This window comes from Colius striatus, chromosome Z (assembly GCF_028858725.1).
Source record: "Colius striatus isolate bColStr4 chromosome Z, bColStr4.1.hap1, whole genome shotgun sequence".
NCBI classification, from domain to species: Eukaryota; Metazoa; Chordata; class Aves; order Coliiformes; family Coliidae; genus Colius; species Colius striatus.
This window is the reverse complement of record NC_084790.1, coordinates 21,788,909-21,804,484: the sequence shown is the minus strand read 5'-3', so window position 1 is coordinate 21,804,484 and position 15,576 is coordinate 21,788,909. Positions and strand designations below refer to the sequence as shown.

General features: G+C 44.4%; 1 protein-coding gene across 1 annotated transcript; it reads left to right on the top strand.

Annotated features, from left to right (window-relative positions):
- Nucleotides 1-9,395: 9,395 nt before the first annotated feature.
- Nucleotides 9,396-11,591, top strand: LOC133628826 (endogenous retrovirus group K member 10 Gag polyprotein-like). Its single transcript, XM_062018443.1, has 2 exons — nt 9,396-9,449; nt 10,331-11,591. Exon 2 carries the CDS (start codon nt 10,511-10,513, stop codon nt 11,489-11,491), a length of 981 nt encoding a protein of 326 aa, XP_061874427.1. The 5' UTR covers nt 9,396-9,449; nt 10,331-10,510; the 3' UTR covers nt 11,492-11,591.
- The last annotated feature ends 3,985 nt before the right edge of the window (nt 11,592-15,576 follow it).

Sequence of the window (15,576 nt, the reverse complement as noted above, 5' to 3'; positions counted from 1 at the left end):
CTTTTGAATATCTCTACGGATTCTGACTCCATCACCTCCCTGGCCAGCCTGTTCCAATGCTTAATAACCCTCTCAGTGAAAAACTTCTTCTAATATGCTATCTAAACCTCCTCTGGTGCAACTTGAGGCCATTTCCTCATGTCCTAACAGGCATTACTAGAGAGAAGAGACCGACATCCACCTCACTACAACTCCCATTCAGGTAGCTGTAGAGAGTGGTCATATGTCCTCTCAGCCTGCTCTTCTCCAATCTGAACATCCCCAGCTCCCTCAGCTGTTCCTCTTCAGACTTGTTCTCCAGACCATTCACTAGTTTTGTTACCATCTCTGGACATGTACCAGCACCTCCATGTCCCTCTTGTAGTGACGGGCTCAGAACTGAACACAGTATTCGAGGTGTAGCCTCACTAGTGCTGAGTACAAGGAGATAATCACTTCCCTGGACCTGCTGGTTACACTATTTCTGATACAGGCCAGGATGCCATTGGCCTTCATGGCCACCTGGGCACACTGTTGGTTGACATGCAGCCGGTTGTCGGTTAACACCCCCAAGTCCTTTTCCACCGGACAGCTTTCCAGCCACACATCCTCAAGCCTGTATCATTGCATGATTTTGTTGCGGCCCAAGTGCAGCACCCGGCACTTGGCCTTGTTGAACCTCATACAATTGGCCTCAGCACATTGCTTCAGCCTGTCCAGGTTCATCTGAAGAGCCTTCCTGCTGTCAAGCAGATCTATGCACCTGCCCAGCTTGGTGTCATCAGCAAAGTTACTGAGGGTGCACTCGGTCCTCTCCTCCAGATCATTGATAAAGATATTGAACAGAACAGGCCCCAGCACCGAACCCTGGTGAACACTACTGGTGACCAGGCACTGACAGGATTTAACTCCATTCACCAAGACTCTCTGGGCCCAGCACACACAGGTAGTTTTCCAGCCATTGCAGAGTAGGTCCATTCAAGCCATGGGCAGACAGTTAATCCAACCGTTTGTGCCCAGCAGGACTCACCACAACACTAGGTCAGGTAGCTGAGGCTCTCAATTGGTTGAGCGCTTGATGGCTTCAAGGACAGAGATCTCACCAACTCCCTGGTGCCTGTCCCAGGGCTGCATTGCCCTCACAGCAATAAGTTTTTTCTTCACATTCAGCCCTTCTTGCAAATTGTGCTTTGGGGCCTTCTGCCCTGTTACTGGACACCTCTGAGAGTGCCTGGCTGTTCTCTCTGTAAAGCTGTGTAGACTAGTGGCAGACTGTAACTAGGACCCTCCTCAGCTATCTCCTTTCCACACTGAGAAAACTTTCAGTTGGATAAATCATTAACTATGTTTTGCAGAATGGCTTCAGACGAGAACGTTTCTTTAACATGGTCAAAACCATATTCATCTCCAGTCAGTAGCTAACAACAGGCAACATAAAGGCAAGGAACATTTTCTTTAGATGCCATGGGGCAATGTGCTGATTGGAAGTCATTGTGAACAGCTTTTCATGATGATAGTAATGCTATAGTGATGCATGAAGATGAGGCAGGACAACAGGAAGGTGTAATCCTCTGTGAATGGTTTGCCATCATTGGTTGCCCCAGGAGAGGGTCCTGTTTGCTGGGTCAGGCTGCGTTCCCCCTGATCGCAGCAATACTTGATTTTCTGAGTTTTATTCTATAACTTTGTCCATGTCCACATCTGTGAGTTGTCTTGTGGGTTTTCGAGTCAGGCAAGCTACTGGATCTGCAACAACTAACAATAATGGGTCACATAGCTTGATTGTGCATGGTAGTAAGACATACTTCCTCCAGTTTAATGTAGAGCTGCTGTCTGCTAGTTTAATTTGTTGCCTCTTAGTTTTTGTACAGAGAGACACAAGTGTAGTTATTGCCTATTGACCTATCCCTGCCTCTCATCACTGATGGAATCTACTTTCACTCCAGTTATCTCTTTTCTAGACCAATGTGTCATGAAATAGTTGGCTGATGAATGAATTCTTCCTTACTTTTCATCATCTTCACAATATCTTTTATTACTTTTCCAGTTTTATCCATCTCCTTTCTGATACAGACAGATAAAGGTGAAATATTACTCCAGTGGCATTGTAAGAGACACATTGAAAGAGGAGACTTAAAAGGAGGTGTTTAGGTTTGTTTAGGAAGTAGGAGAGAATTGTCTAGTTGCTCATTGTTTATATAATGTTTTCTTTGATTGTCTGAAGGATTCCCAGTGATGTAAACAAAAATTACAACCTGGACAAGTTCTTACCAGCATCACTGTCACCTTCTACTTTGTCCAGGCCCTGGTTCTTTAGACACCTTCAGTAAGGGTCTCAGTGGTGGTGTAACCATTTCCATTTTGCCTAATTTGCTGCTTGCTTAAGATGCATTTGAAAACAAAGGTAGTCCCTTTCCCTGCCCTGAGGAGGAGAACTGTATTCTTAGGAGAGTACTTTTGAAGAAAAACTCTTTATTTCAATTCCCTCTTTTCTGTCTGTGGTGGTCAAAATGCAGTGCTTCAAAGTGGCGCCTGAAAACTCCCTATCATGCATTTGCCACTGGGAGGTTCGTACAGATTATACCACGACTGCCCCGCAGATGTCATCTAGAGATGTTTTACATGTCTTTTGCTGGAGCCAGTTTCAGAATCCAGACCAATCCCATGAGTGGAAACAGCTTTGTCAGGTCCAGGTGCTGAGATAAGACAGGGCATTTCAGTGATGGCCTCTAAAGCAAAGGCACCCACAAGATTTAGTCCACAGTCAGACTAGGGAGAGGGAGAGTAGGAAGGACCCTTCAGAGATGATGTGACCCATGAAGTGAGGCTGTTGGAGAAAGATCTGACAGAAGAGAGATTCTTGCAGAGACTTGCAATGGACCTTGGAGGCCCCACAGCAGGTAATGCTGGAGTCGTTCACCCTCCAAGCAGTTTCATGTGTGAGGGTCACAGCAGAATCCTCAAGCCCTGAAAGCAATTCAGGTCAAGCTAATGGCACAGTTACTACAGCAGATGAACCCATCAGTTTTACTGTTAGAAAATGACTTCTCAGACATACCTGCAAAAAATGGAGCTGTTTTGTTTTCTGAGTTGCCTTCTGCAGAGGAAATAGCTACAGGAGGGGTATGTGTATTTGGAAAGAGGGATGTTAAAGCTCAGTTCAGGCTGAAACACACTCAGGATTGAAGATGGGAGAAGACTGGCAGGATTTTCTATCTTCTTTCAGCATTTATTAAATATTTCTAAATACATGGGTCTGGATTTGGGCCAGGGGTCAGCTCCCATTTTTGCTGGCACAGCCTAGATCTCAGAAGCTTATTGTGCAGGCCTTGTGGCAGCCGGAGCAAGAACTAGTCTATGTGCAGATGTTGCTCTCCTCAAGTAAGCAATGGGCACTCAGGGAGGCAGCAAGAGCAGGTGAAGTGGTAGTCTGTAATTTTCTACTAGGAATGATGGGCTAGTGAGATGTCCCGTGATTTTTACAGGACTATCTTGTCTTCTTATTGGAATATTTTCTCCTTCAAAATCACTAAAGTACAGCTGAAAAGCAAACCTGCTGATTTAAGAGTAGTCCAGAGAGCAGCAAAGAGCAGATTTTTGCAAACCATTTGTGCTGGTCTCCTTGCCCATGAGCCATCCCCATGATCCAAGACACAATGGTTATGGTGTTGCTTTGGACACACATATGACAATGGGCAGCTCTGTAATGCAGTGAGAGCTGTATCACCAGTGGTAAGAGAAGACACGACACATATGCTACTTCGGCCTTAAATTCCATACCATTGGTCCTTCCCCATCCCCCCCAGTTCTGCTTCATGACCCAAATCTTCATCTAAATGCCATCTCAGCTTTAACTTCCACCAAATCCTGCAGGGGATCTTGTACCTAGGAGAGCTTCTTCCTCTGTCTGCATACCTGAGAAAAGGTTTTAACAAATGTAGATGCACAGAGGTGTCCTTCCCTGCTGTTCCTTGCAGCGAATGCACGCCCACTGAGAGAATCAGCTTGTTTTTTTGTTCAAGGAGTCATTGGCTATGAACCTTCTTTCAAAGTCCTGTCAGGAAAAAGCTACTTCTCCTGGCATAAATTGGAATACTTCTGATGAGAGGAAACACTGACACAGGTGGTATCCAGACTCCCAGGCACAGAGGAGAGCTGGCTGGTGCAGGGAGACATCATTCAAATAACTTCTGCCTCTGCGCAAGTATCTATCTTACAATGTGATGTCACAGCCCAGCCAGCCTTTTTCAATCTGTGGAGATTGCTGAGGTGGAGGAAGGCAGAAGATGCCCCTACTCTTTGGAGTACAGATGTTTTACATGGTGTCATACAGTGCTACTGAGGAGGATGGACAGGAAGGTGCACTGGCTATATGAAGACTGAGGTATATCTGCACTGGTCAGTGAAACAGATGCAGGGGCTGGCCACCTCTCAGCCTGCTATGCATCACAGGTGATGCATTCACTGAGGAGCAAAGAGTCTGGAGGTTCCATGCCTTTGCCTAGGTGAGGACAGCTTTGGTGCCTTCTGTACACATTAAGAGTTGCCACATAAGTGATCCAGCTTCCAGACAGTTTTAGCTCTTCTGCTATATGTCCCAGCTCTTTGAGAGTAATCAGGAAACTTGCGGATGAGTTAGTGAGAACCAGTTTGTCTGTGTTGCCAGTCTAGCTGGGGGGCCCCAACAACCCTTTGAACATCAGGAATGGCACTGTGCAGCACTGGTGCTGGGCAGGTGCCGGCTGGCTGCTTGGGCAGACAGAGATGCTCTTCAGCTGTGCCCAGCAAAGAGAAATGAGCTGGAAACCAGAGAGAGACAGAGCTTGAGCCAGCAAGAGGGAAGGAGGGCCAAGTGAGATATTTATTTCTTTGATAGTCTGCTGCTGATGAGAAAAACGTTTGTGAGAGTTCTTCTGCCATGCTAGTGCAGCTGGGTCTTCGTCACAGTGTCCATGAAGGAGAAGCAGGCAGCTCTCAACCTGCCTGATTGCTGCTGTGGGCACAGTTTGTACTTGCTTCGTTTCTGCCTGTCTTATTGCCTCACGGTTCACTTGGCTGAACTCTTCATACAAAACAACGTGTTAGACGAGCTCCATCCTGGGAACGTTGTGGGAAGGCACTAGCTGTCTGGGGAAGGGATGGACAAAGGGACTCTGCTTTCAGCATCTGTACCGGCTGCCTATTGAGGAATTGTGCTTGTTTGCTTTGTCAATTTGTCTAAAATAATAATAATATTTCAAGTCAAAGAAATGTACCTATGAAACAAAACCTTTCTGGCTGGTGGCTGTGCCCCCAAGCCTCCTGCGGTGCATCCTACCACCTTGTTCCAATTCTTTCTTTTGTGTTAAACAAGGGAGAGTGAGGCTAGCACATGCCTGATGTTTTAGCTGAAAAAAACCAGTTCAGTTACAATCAAGTGGAAGAGATGTTTCCCTTCCAGACCTTCATTTTCGATCCCTGGTGGTGTTAAGAGGGTTAACAAACTTAATGAGCCCTAGTGGAAGGATTGAGTCTTTTAAACTTGTATCTCATGTCCAGATTTACTCTTTAAGTTCCGTCTCTGAAAGCTTCGTGGCAAGCAGTGACTATGCTTGACTGAAAGGTGGCTCACAAGGGATGCTCAGACCCCAGGTGAGCTCACAGACATGTAAAACAAGCCCCGTTTCAATTAATCCAAAGGCTATGAGCCTCAGAAATTATCGGAAATCTTCCCTACTTCCACAAATCAAACAACTGTAAAATCCATGCCTAAGCATCATAAAAATAATGGAAAATTAAAGATTAGAAGAAGAACATGAGGGGCCCTGGTCCAAACCCATGCTGAAAGTAGGATTCACCAAAACTAGGCCAGGTTGATTAGGGCCTTGTCCTGTGAAGTCTGGAATATTTCCCAGGACAGAGGTTCCCCTACTTCTTTTCTGTGCCTTGTCTGTACCACTGATGGAGAGGATTTTTTTCTTTATATCCAACCAGAATTTCCCCTGCTGTAACCCATGTTTGTGGTCTCTTGTCATTTCCTCATGCTCCTCAGAGAAGTGTCTGTCTCTGTATTTTGTGTTTGCTCAAGTAGGCAATGCCTGAGTGCAAAAGAGACCCCACTGTAGCCTTGTCTTCTTCAGGCTGAACAAGCCCTGTTTCTTCCACTTCTTCCCATAATGTCCTGTCCTGCACTTGCATCCCTGGAATGTCCTTGTGATCCCATGTTTTAAACTCTTCAGTTGATCATCATCCCTCCCATCTCAGGAAGCCCAAAACTTAGTTTAAAACTGTAGATGTGCTGAGCAGAGTGGCACAGTCACTCTCTGCAAGTTTTGGATATGCTTTGTGACAGCCAGTTTTTGAGATGTAATCTTTTGTTACTGGATCTGGAAGCTGTGCAGTGGGGAAAGTGATGGCATATCTTCATAGGCTATACCTTCTGCTGCTGGAAATTCTCTAGAGGTCTTAGAGACACTGGAATATGCTTGTATACAGTAGCACGAGACTATCTCAGAGCTCTCATTGTTTGCTATATGCCTTTTGAGAGTCCTGTGCAAACCTCTAGCTGCACAGGACTATATTCCTTGCCAAATTCACATATTCTATCTTACAAACTCATACACAAACTAATACTCTTTTTAGAACTCTTCTGTGGAAGTACAGTAGGCCTGATATAATTCCACTATCCCTGTTTTTGGAAACATTCCTTAAAGGCTTTGTATTTTTTTATGTTTACATGTTTTCTCTCTATGTTCTTGCAATTTCTGTCTGGCATTTATTTACAGAACAGAGTGCTATAAGTGCTTTTGACAAGCACATGTAGTAACTGGTTTCAGAAAGATGGGGCAGGGCTCACCTTACAGATATTTTTAGGCTAAATTAGGAAAGGTTGTGGGGAACAAATAGCTACACCTACGTCCTTCTGTTTTCCATTGATTTAGCTGCTGTATTGTGGGATACAGTTTTTTTGTGTACACAGTCCATTTTGACCAAGTGTTTATAGGCACAATGGTATATAGTGCACGAGTGTCTGCTCCCAGCTTTCAGCTGGGTTGATCTTCCTTGGAGGAATACAACTTGAGGCTGTGGAGCACCCCAAGCAGTTACATAGCCAGCCCACTGTTAAAGCAACAAATGCTGTGCCAACATCAGGAATTTTGTTTATGACACAGGTTTTACACAGACATAGCTGCCTTTTTAACCTCTGTCTGGGAAAGGTGGTGTTTTTGCTTCACTATGTTGTGACAAGCAGGTTGTTTGTAGAGGTTAAATCAGGCTTTGAATGAGAGTCTTGCCTTCTTGTATACCTTTCACTTCATTTGCTCCTGTTTTTGCAGAAGTACAAGGCAAGAAGGAGGCAAGGTTCAAGAATACTCATCTCTCTCTGAGAAGTGAGATGTTGTTACCATGAGCAGAAACAAAAAAGAACAAAAAGGATCAAGTCTTTTCTACAACCTTCCTACTCTCCTGCATCTACCAGAAAGACTGTGTTTTTTTAAATGAAGAAAAATATTTATTTTCTAACAGAAATAGATAAAAGATTTGACTCATCACTTGCAATCTTCCAAAACCTGAAGCTGCTCCTGTAAGCTGCTAGCTAAACTCTGTGCACTGCAAAGTAAGTTTGCATTTCCCCAGAGGTGATTGGAAGCGATCTTGCTGAGCTCTCCAGTATTAAAACTGATGTATATTTCCTTGAGTCCAAGGTTTTTTCCAGGATTGCACAAAGCAGGTGGAGTTTATGAGCAGCTTTGTTTCACCTCTTGGGAATTAATAACTTCTGGGTTATTTTCAAGCTTTTCAGTAGTCAGAATAGCAGATTACTCATCTGTTCTCGTTAAACACATTTCAGGAATGGCTGAAATCCCAGGAACTCACATATCAAGAATATATAACAAGTTGATTCTTTTGCTTCCTCATGCTTTGACAGTGTATTTGTGTCTCTGAATGGCTTTAAGATACCAAGAACAGATCAGATGCCCGGAAGACAGTCATGTCAAGCTGTGCTTGTGTGTCGAGGCTAGTTAATTTCTATATAGATAGGCTTCAGAAATAAGCAGTGAAGCCATGTAGGGTGACTCCAACCCTGTGCATCTTCCCAAAAGAGTGGCCATTTATACATAATATATAATTACTTGTGATTAAATTGGATGTGTGTGTACTTTGTCATGTAATACATACACAGCATATCTGATTGCCCAGTATTGCCTTGTATGTAGTGTTAACAAACTGAAAGGCAAAGTGTTGTCTTACAACAGTGATTTTTTTTAGTGAAAATGAAAGTTACATTCCTTCTTCCCCAAACCTTTGGGTTCAAGGGTCACCTTTGTTCCCTACCACTGTTACTCCTATGGTTCTGGTTGAAAGCTGAGATCCTCAACGCTATGCCTGTGGAAGTGGGGCTTTTAGAAACTTGTGGAGCAATATAAGGCTGAGAAATCCAACAGAGCTTGTGGCAGAACACCGCTCAAATGCTGGCTACCACAATACTGCAACACATTTTAGTGTTTAGGTGTTAACATGAACTGAGCCCCACCGAGAGTCAACTCAAGAGAGGTGTACCAGGAGACATATGAGAAGACATCATTTGCAAGCGATCCTGCCTGCAGTCAGGCTCAGCCCATAACTAAGATCATCCCTGTCCTTCTCCAGGTACAGAAATCCCCTCAGGAAGGGAATGGAAATGCACTACTGGTGACCCAGTACCTAAAGTTCTCAGGTGTTCAGCAGGAAAGGGGCTGACCTGCAACCCTGATCTCTTACCTAGAAAGACAAAGACAAAGGAAGAGGGGATTCATGAATTTTTCTTTGATTCTTCTTGCTCTGAGTTTTTTGTGTTAGATTCTGCATACCCTGTGGGTTGGATCGGACCTTTCAGGCACCCCCTTAAAAACCCGTAAGTCTTTATCCCAAATATGGTGTTTGCTACAGGGTGAAGAAACTGCTTTCCTCACACCTTTCTGACATAGTGGTCCAATGATAATACTCTATCTAGAATCCTTGTGGGCTCTCCAGGACCTTCAGGTTACTTCTCAATCCAGGAACACACCCTTGTCTCTGGGGTGTGACACTTGTGTCTAGCAACGTTGCAAGCAATGTTCTAAGAAAACTTTCACCGTGGGTTTTGTTGTAGGCACAGACGTAGCTTGGACCAGCCAGCTTGAATAAAGATGGTAGGGATAAGTTAATGCAGCTGGCATGCTACTTCAGAAACAGGTGCTGCAAGTTAATCAATTGGGCCCTGGGTGATCTCATGGGCAGAAGCAGCATATAAGGAGGTAGCTAGCAAAGGAAGGGTGGCTTCGAGTCAACTCTGGTGGTTGTACTGTGTTGCCCCTGTACGTCTCTGCACGTGCATTACTTAGACCCTCTACGTCTTTGAGTGATTATTGCCTTCACAACAACAACATTTGGTGACCCCGACGTGATTCGCTGAATCGGTTGGATCAAGAACCCTCGGCAGAAAAGCACTTGGATTTCTGCTGGAAAAGGCAAGTAATCTGAGCAAACTGATATAATGGGAAAAATGCTAAGCAAAGAGGAAAGTCCTATTGACACCCTCCAGCATATCCTTGCGGAAAAAGGATTCAATTATGAAAGAGAGCCTTTGCTAAGGCTTGTAAGATGGGGACAGGAAGTAGGTCTCTTTGCTTCCCCCCAAGAAGTATATGAAAAAGGACACTGGGAAAAGCTAGGAGACATGTTGAATAATGCTATTGGCTTGTGTAAATTGGTATCATCCATTATACACCAGCTAGAAGCTGAGCGTGCTGCCGCTGCTGCCATGAAAGCAGAAGCTGCTGCACCATCTGCGTTCCCAGTGGATGCTAAAAGATTCTTTGGAGGTGGTGACTTTATAGTGCCATCGGCTCCACCTCTAGAAGAAAATACTCAGAGATTCTTCGGAGGGGATAATGTTGTAATACCCTCGGCTCCACCTCTGGAAGAGGAGAGCATGGATGTGAGCCCACCTCCCCCAGAACCCCCTAGAGCACCCGTCCAGGAGCCGAATACACACATTGCTTCTCCTCCCCTCCCACCCACCCTTCACCATCCTGCCCCATCCCACCCTTCTGCTATACCTGAAGGAGTACCTAACAGAGAACGAAAGGTACGTTTTACAAATGATATGCCGTTGCCCCTGAGCTCATCAATCCCTGAGTGTATCCCTCTGCCATCATCACCCCCAACTTCTAGTGAAGATCAACAAAGACAATTATTAAAGGAAGAGTTAATACAACACGGAGAAGATATGAAACACACTTTGGCCCAGCTGGAGGAACTGATAGAAAAACCAAAAGCAACAGCTAATCAACTGTTGGAACGAATTAATGAATTAACCAAAACAAAGATTAAAGTTTCATCCCCACAGGTACTCAGAGATCCTCGTCCAGATGATTATGATCCGGCTAAGAAATGGAGAGGCCTCATACGTGATGCGGTAATCGAAGGCGAATTTATTCCGCAAGCCTTTCCAGTAATAACAGCACAAAGAAAACGACAATGGGCACCTTTAGATTGGAAATTGGTAAGAGAAGGCCAGAAAGCAGTAATGCAATATGGCTTGTCCAACCCATACGTTCAGACATTACTAGATCATATTTTTGCCAGTGGGTTAATGACTCCATTTGACTGCCGGAAGCTTGCAGAAACTTTCCTGAAGCCCACTCAGGTATTATTATGGGAGTCTGAATGGGAAAAAAGAGTTGATCTGACGGTGGTGGAAAACATGGACTTACAACAGGGAGATCCGCGGCGAGTCGTCACAGCAGACATGATGCTGGGTAAAGGAGCATTCGCTGATCCTCAGGTACAAGCCCGGCTGCATGAAGCTATCTTGCAGCAAACACAGACACTGGCACGTCAAGCATTTAAGATTGTTCCTGATATGGGGGTGCCAGTTCCCTCATATACAACTATTATTCAAAAACCTAATGAGCCTTTCATGACCTTCTTAGACCGCCTAAGAGCAGCTCTGGATCGTATACCAAACATGTCGGCTGAAGTAAAGGCGGAAATAGGATTACACTTAGCAGTTGCTAACGCTAATCATGACTGCAAAAAGATCCTGCAGGCTCTCCCGCGGACAGCAACTTTGGTCGACATGATAGAAGCCTGCTCTAGGGTAGGATCGTCAGCACATTTAGCTGAGGCAATGGCAACAGCATTGAAACCTTTAGTTCAAGCCCACAAAGGAGATCGGAGGCCAAAGTGCTTTAACTGTGGAAAAATAGGACACGTGAAAAATCAATGTCGGTCCAGACCATTGGTATGGACAAACAGCTCCGCCAGGCCATCTGGGTCCAATGGCAGATTTCACGGTAATTGTTACAGATGTGGCAAGTTTGGCCATAGAGCCACTGAGTGCCGCTCTCGAGTGGCCAGACAAACAATGCATAAGGGAAACGGGTTGACGAGCGCAAAAAGGGCGAGCGCGATGACACAAAAACGCCCTTCAACACCAAGAGCTGCCTGGATGGCCTCAGATCAGCCACTGCAGGAAGCGCAGGAGTGGATGTGGAAACAGCAGTAGATGTAACCATCCACAACACAGAGGTAACAATTATCTCCTCTAACGTTAATGGACCCCTTGGCTATGGATTAAGCGCTTTGCTTTTAGGACGGTCATCGGCCTCTCGACAAGGTATTTTTGTGCTCCCCGGTGTAATTGATGCAGACTATGAAGGAAATATTGGAATAATGGTTAAAGTTTGGCAGCCACCAGTTCATATACCTAAAGGAACTAAAATAGCGCAATTAGTTCCTTTCAGAGCTAAAGTTCCTTTCGCAGGATGTCGTAAGCGTCGAGACGGTGGTTTTGGATCCACTGGAGTACCTGAGGTAAGACTGGCAGTGCCGCTTTCACAGGGAAAGCCCACTCAGACGGTTGTATTCCAACATCCAAATGGTGAACACATGGTTGGGTACAACACATTACTGGATACGGGAGCAGATGTTACTATTGTGCCATTATCCTATTGGCCAAAAAGCTGGCCTTTAGAGAATTTAGACACCCCTGTTGTTGGAGTAGGAGGAATACAGATGACAAAAATTAGCACAGACCTGATTTCGGTATGCATACAGGGCGAAGAGAATAGATGTGTGCAAATTAGGCCCTATGTAATGAATACTTCAGTTTGGCTTTTGGGTAGAGACGCCTTAAGCCAAATGGGCTTTCGTTTGTCAAATGAACATTTTTAATGGCGGCCATTGATGGGCGACCAATCCTGAAGTTAACCTGGCTAACAGATAAACCAGTTTGGATTGATCAATGGCCGCTAAGCAAAGAAAAGCTCGCCCACATTCATGAATTAGTAAATGAACAACTAGAGAAGGGTCATATTAAGCCATCCACCAGTCCATGGAATACACCAATTTTTACTATCCCTAAAAAATCAGGGAGGTGGAGGCTGTTACATGATTTAAGAGCTGTTAATGCAGTGATGCAGGACATGGGTGCTTTACAGCCAGGATTACCCTCTCCTGCAATGCTTCCAAAAGAGTGGCCCCTGTTGGTGATTGACTTAAAGGACTGTTTTTTCACAATTCCCTTACATGAGGATGACAGTGAGAAGTTTGCCTTTACAGTACCATCGATTAACAAACAAGAGCCAGCAAAACGATATCAATGGACTGTTTTACCTCAGGGAATGAAGAACTCACCAACTATTTGTCAAACTTATGTTGCCTGGGCACTGGCACCTCTGCGCAAAAAATACCCTCGTGTCTTATTTTACCATTATATGGATGATATCTTGATTGCAGGAAAAGACCTGGACCAGCATCGCATTCTACAAGAAGTGAACCGACAGTTAAGCAACTCCGGGTTGGTGATCGCGCCAGAGAAGGTACAAATGCACGCCTCTTGGAAATATTTAGGTAATATTATCACTGATGCGCGCATTTATCCTCAGAAGGTGGCAATTAAAACAGATATTGCTAACTTAACAGACGTTCAAAAGCTGATAGGTGATATCCAATGGGTACGAACCATATGTGGTATCACAAATGAGGATCTTGCGCCACTAATGCCTTTGTTAAAGGGCTCAGTAGAGGCTGATAGTGCGCGAAGACTGTCTCGGCAGCAAATCCAAGCAATAGAAAAAATAGGAAGCAAGATAGTCAATAATTACAGTCATCGATATGATCCTGACTTGTCAATTAACATTGCTGTGATAAGTCAAAACCAGCATGTAATGGCAATCTTGATGCAATGGGATTCAGTAGCGAAAGACCCATTGAGGATCTTGGAGTGGATATTTTTGCCATATAATTTACAAAAAACAATTACCACGAGGCTTGAGGCAATTGCGAAAATAATAGTTAAGGCCAGGAAACGTCTGCTGGAAATAGCAGGGATTGAGGCAGACATCATTTTCGTTCCTCTCACAGATGAGTTCTTGAACTGGGCACTGCAACAATCTGATGAATTACAGTGGGCCTTATTGTCATATCCAGGAACTATAAATAATCATTATCCGGCCCATAAATTGTTCTCTGTTAAGTTTCAAATGGAAGACCGGCCGTTGAGATCAGCAGTACCCGTTAAAGGCCTGACTGTTTTTACCGACGCCAGTAAGATCCAAGCCAAAGCAGGAGTGGTTTGGTGGGAAAATGGAAAATGGCAAAATCTAACTGTCCACTCCCCAGGCAGTTCAGTTCAACTGCTGGAACTGATGGCTGTAGTTAAAACTTTTGAGAAATGGTCAGACGTCCCATTAAACATCATCTCCGATTCCCTCTATGTGGTCGATGCTGTCACTCGATTAGAGAGAGCGCTGTTGAAAGAAATCTCTAATCAGAATCTGTATAACTTATTTCTGAGACTCTGGCATCAGATAAATGAACGGCAAACTGCTTATTATATTGGACATATTCGAAGCCATTCGGGCTTAAAAGATGGCCTATCAGTTGGCAATGAAATTGTTGACAGGATAGTGGCAGCTCCTTTATTGATACCTACGGGGCCAATAATTGACAAATTTTCTCAAGCCCGAAGATCGCACGATTTTTTTCATCAAAGTGCGAAAATGCTGGCGAAGCAGTTTGACTTGACCATATCGGATGCTCAGGGTATTGTTTCCACGTGCCCTGCATGCCAGAATCAGATCGGCCTAGGAGTAGGAGTCAATCCCAGGGGTCTGGCACCATTAGGTATATGGCAATCAGATATCACTGTCTATGCTCCTTTTGGGCGATTTAAACGTATACATGTTACTATTGATACTTATTCAGCCATGGTTTGGGCCACAGCCTTAACCAGTGACAGTTCTCGAGACGTCATAAGACATTGGAGGAGTTGCTTTGCTGTCCTTGGTGTTCCAAGAGAGATAAAAACTGATAATGGCTCGGGATACATAGCCAGTAAAACACGTAAGTTTCTAAACTTATGGGGTGTTAAACATACTACTGGAATCCCAGGAAATTCCACCGGTCAAGCCATTATTGAACGGACACATCAAACCTTAAAAGGCCTTCTAGAAAAACAAAAAACGGGGGAAGAGGGGGTGAGTCCTCAAGACAGACTAATGAAAGCCCTTTATACAATGAATCATCTCAGAATTGTGGCAAACCGGAATGAACCACCGGCATTAACACACTTTGCCCAAATGAGTCGGGATTTGGATTTTACTGACAAACCTAAAGTTTGGTATAAGAATCCCACTACTGGAGAGTGGCAAGGACCTGCAGATCTGTTAACGTGGGGAAGAGGCTATGCTTGTGTCATTACAGATCAAGGTCCCCGATGGATTCCGGCAAAATGGATCAAGCCACATCAACAGAAAGGACTTAACTGTAAGACCAATGGAAAAAACAATCTTGAGGAAAGAACCAAGTGATCCACCCTCAATCCATCACTCTATTAAAATGTAAACCCTCGCAACTGTGGCACCACTTAGGCTGCTGTAAATTCCTTCAGCTATAAAAGAATTAAAGAACTTAAGATGACCAACAGATGAAGAGATACTTCCATCTTATTGATAATGCTCACAGATCAGCATGCTAAAGGATCTGAAGAAAAGTCCAGAACTACATCAGGAAAAAGAAATATCAGTGGAGCTACCAAGACCTCATCCCTTCCTGCCAGTGTGCGTCCCTCCTACCAACACATATCAGATTGTTTATTTTGACTTTATGGATTTCTGTATTGTTCAGCGATGTAGCTGTTATTGACCTTTTGTTGTAAACTCATGGCCATGGGTAAAAATATTTATGTTTTCTTCATGTACCTTTAATTCTGAAATGTGTTGCTAAAGGCTGGCTGGTTCAAAAAAGAAAAAGGGGGGAATTGTAGGCACAGACGTAGCTTGGACCAGCCAGCTTGAATAAAGATGGTAGGGATAAGTTAATGCAGCTGGCATGCTACTTCAGAAACAGGTGCTGCAAGTTAATCAATTGGGCCCTGGGTGATCTCATGGGCAGAAGCAGCATATAAGGAGGTAGCTAGCAAAGGAAGGGTGGCTTCGAGTCAACTCTGGTGGTTGTACTGTGTTGCCCCTGTACGTCTCTGCACGTGCATTACTTAGACCCTCTACGTCTTTGAGTGATTATTGCCTTCACAACAACAACATTTTGTATTAATTTTTGCCTGAGGAAGGTAGCGCTTGGCTCATGCCT

What these genes read in the sequence shown, in the direction of transcription:
- LOC133628826 (XM_062018443.1), top strand. Translation starts at nt 10,511, where the DNA reads ATGCAATATGGCTTGTCCAACCCATACGTTCAGACATTACTAGATCAT.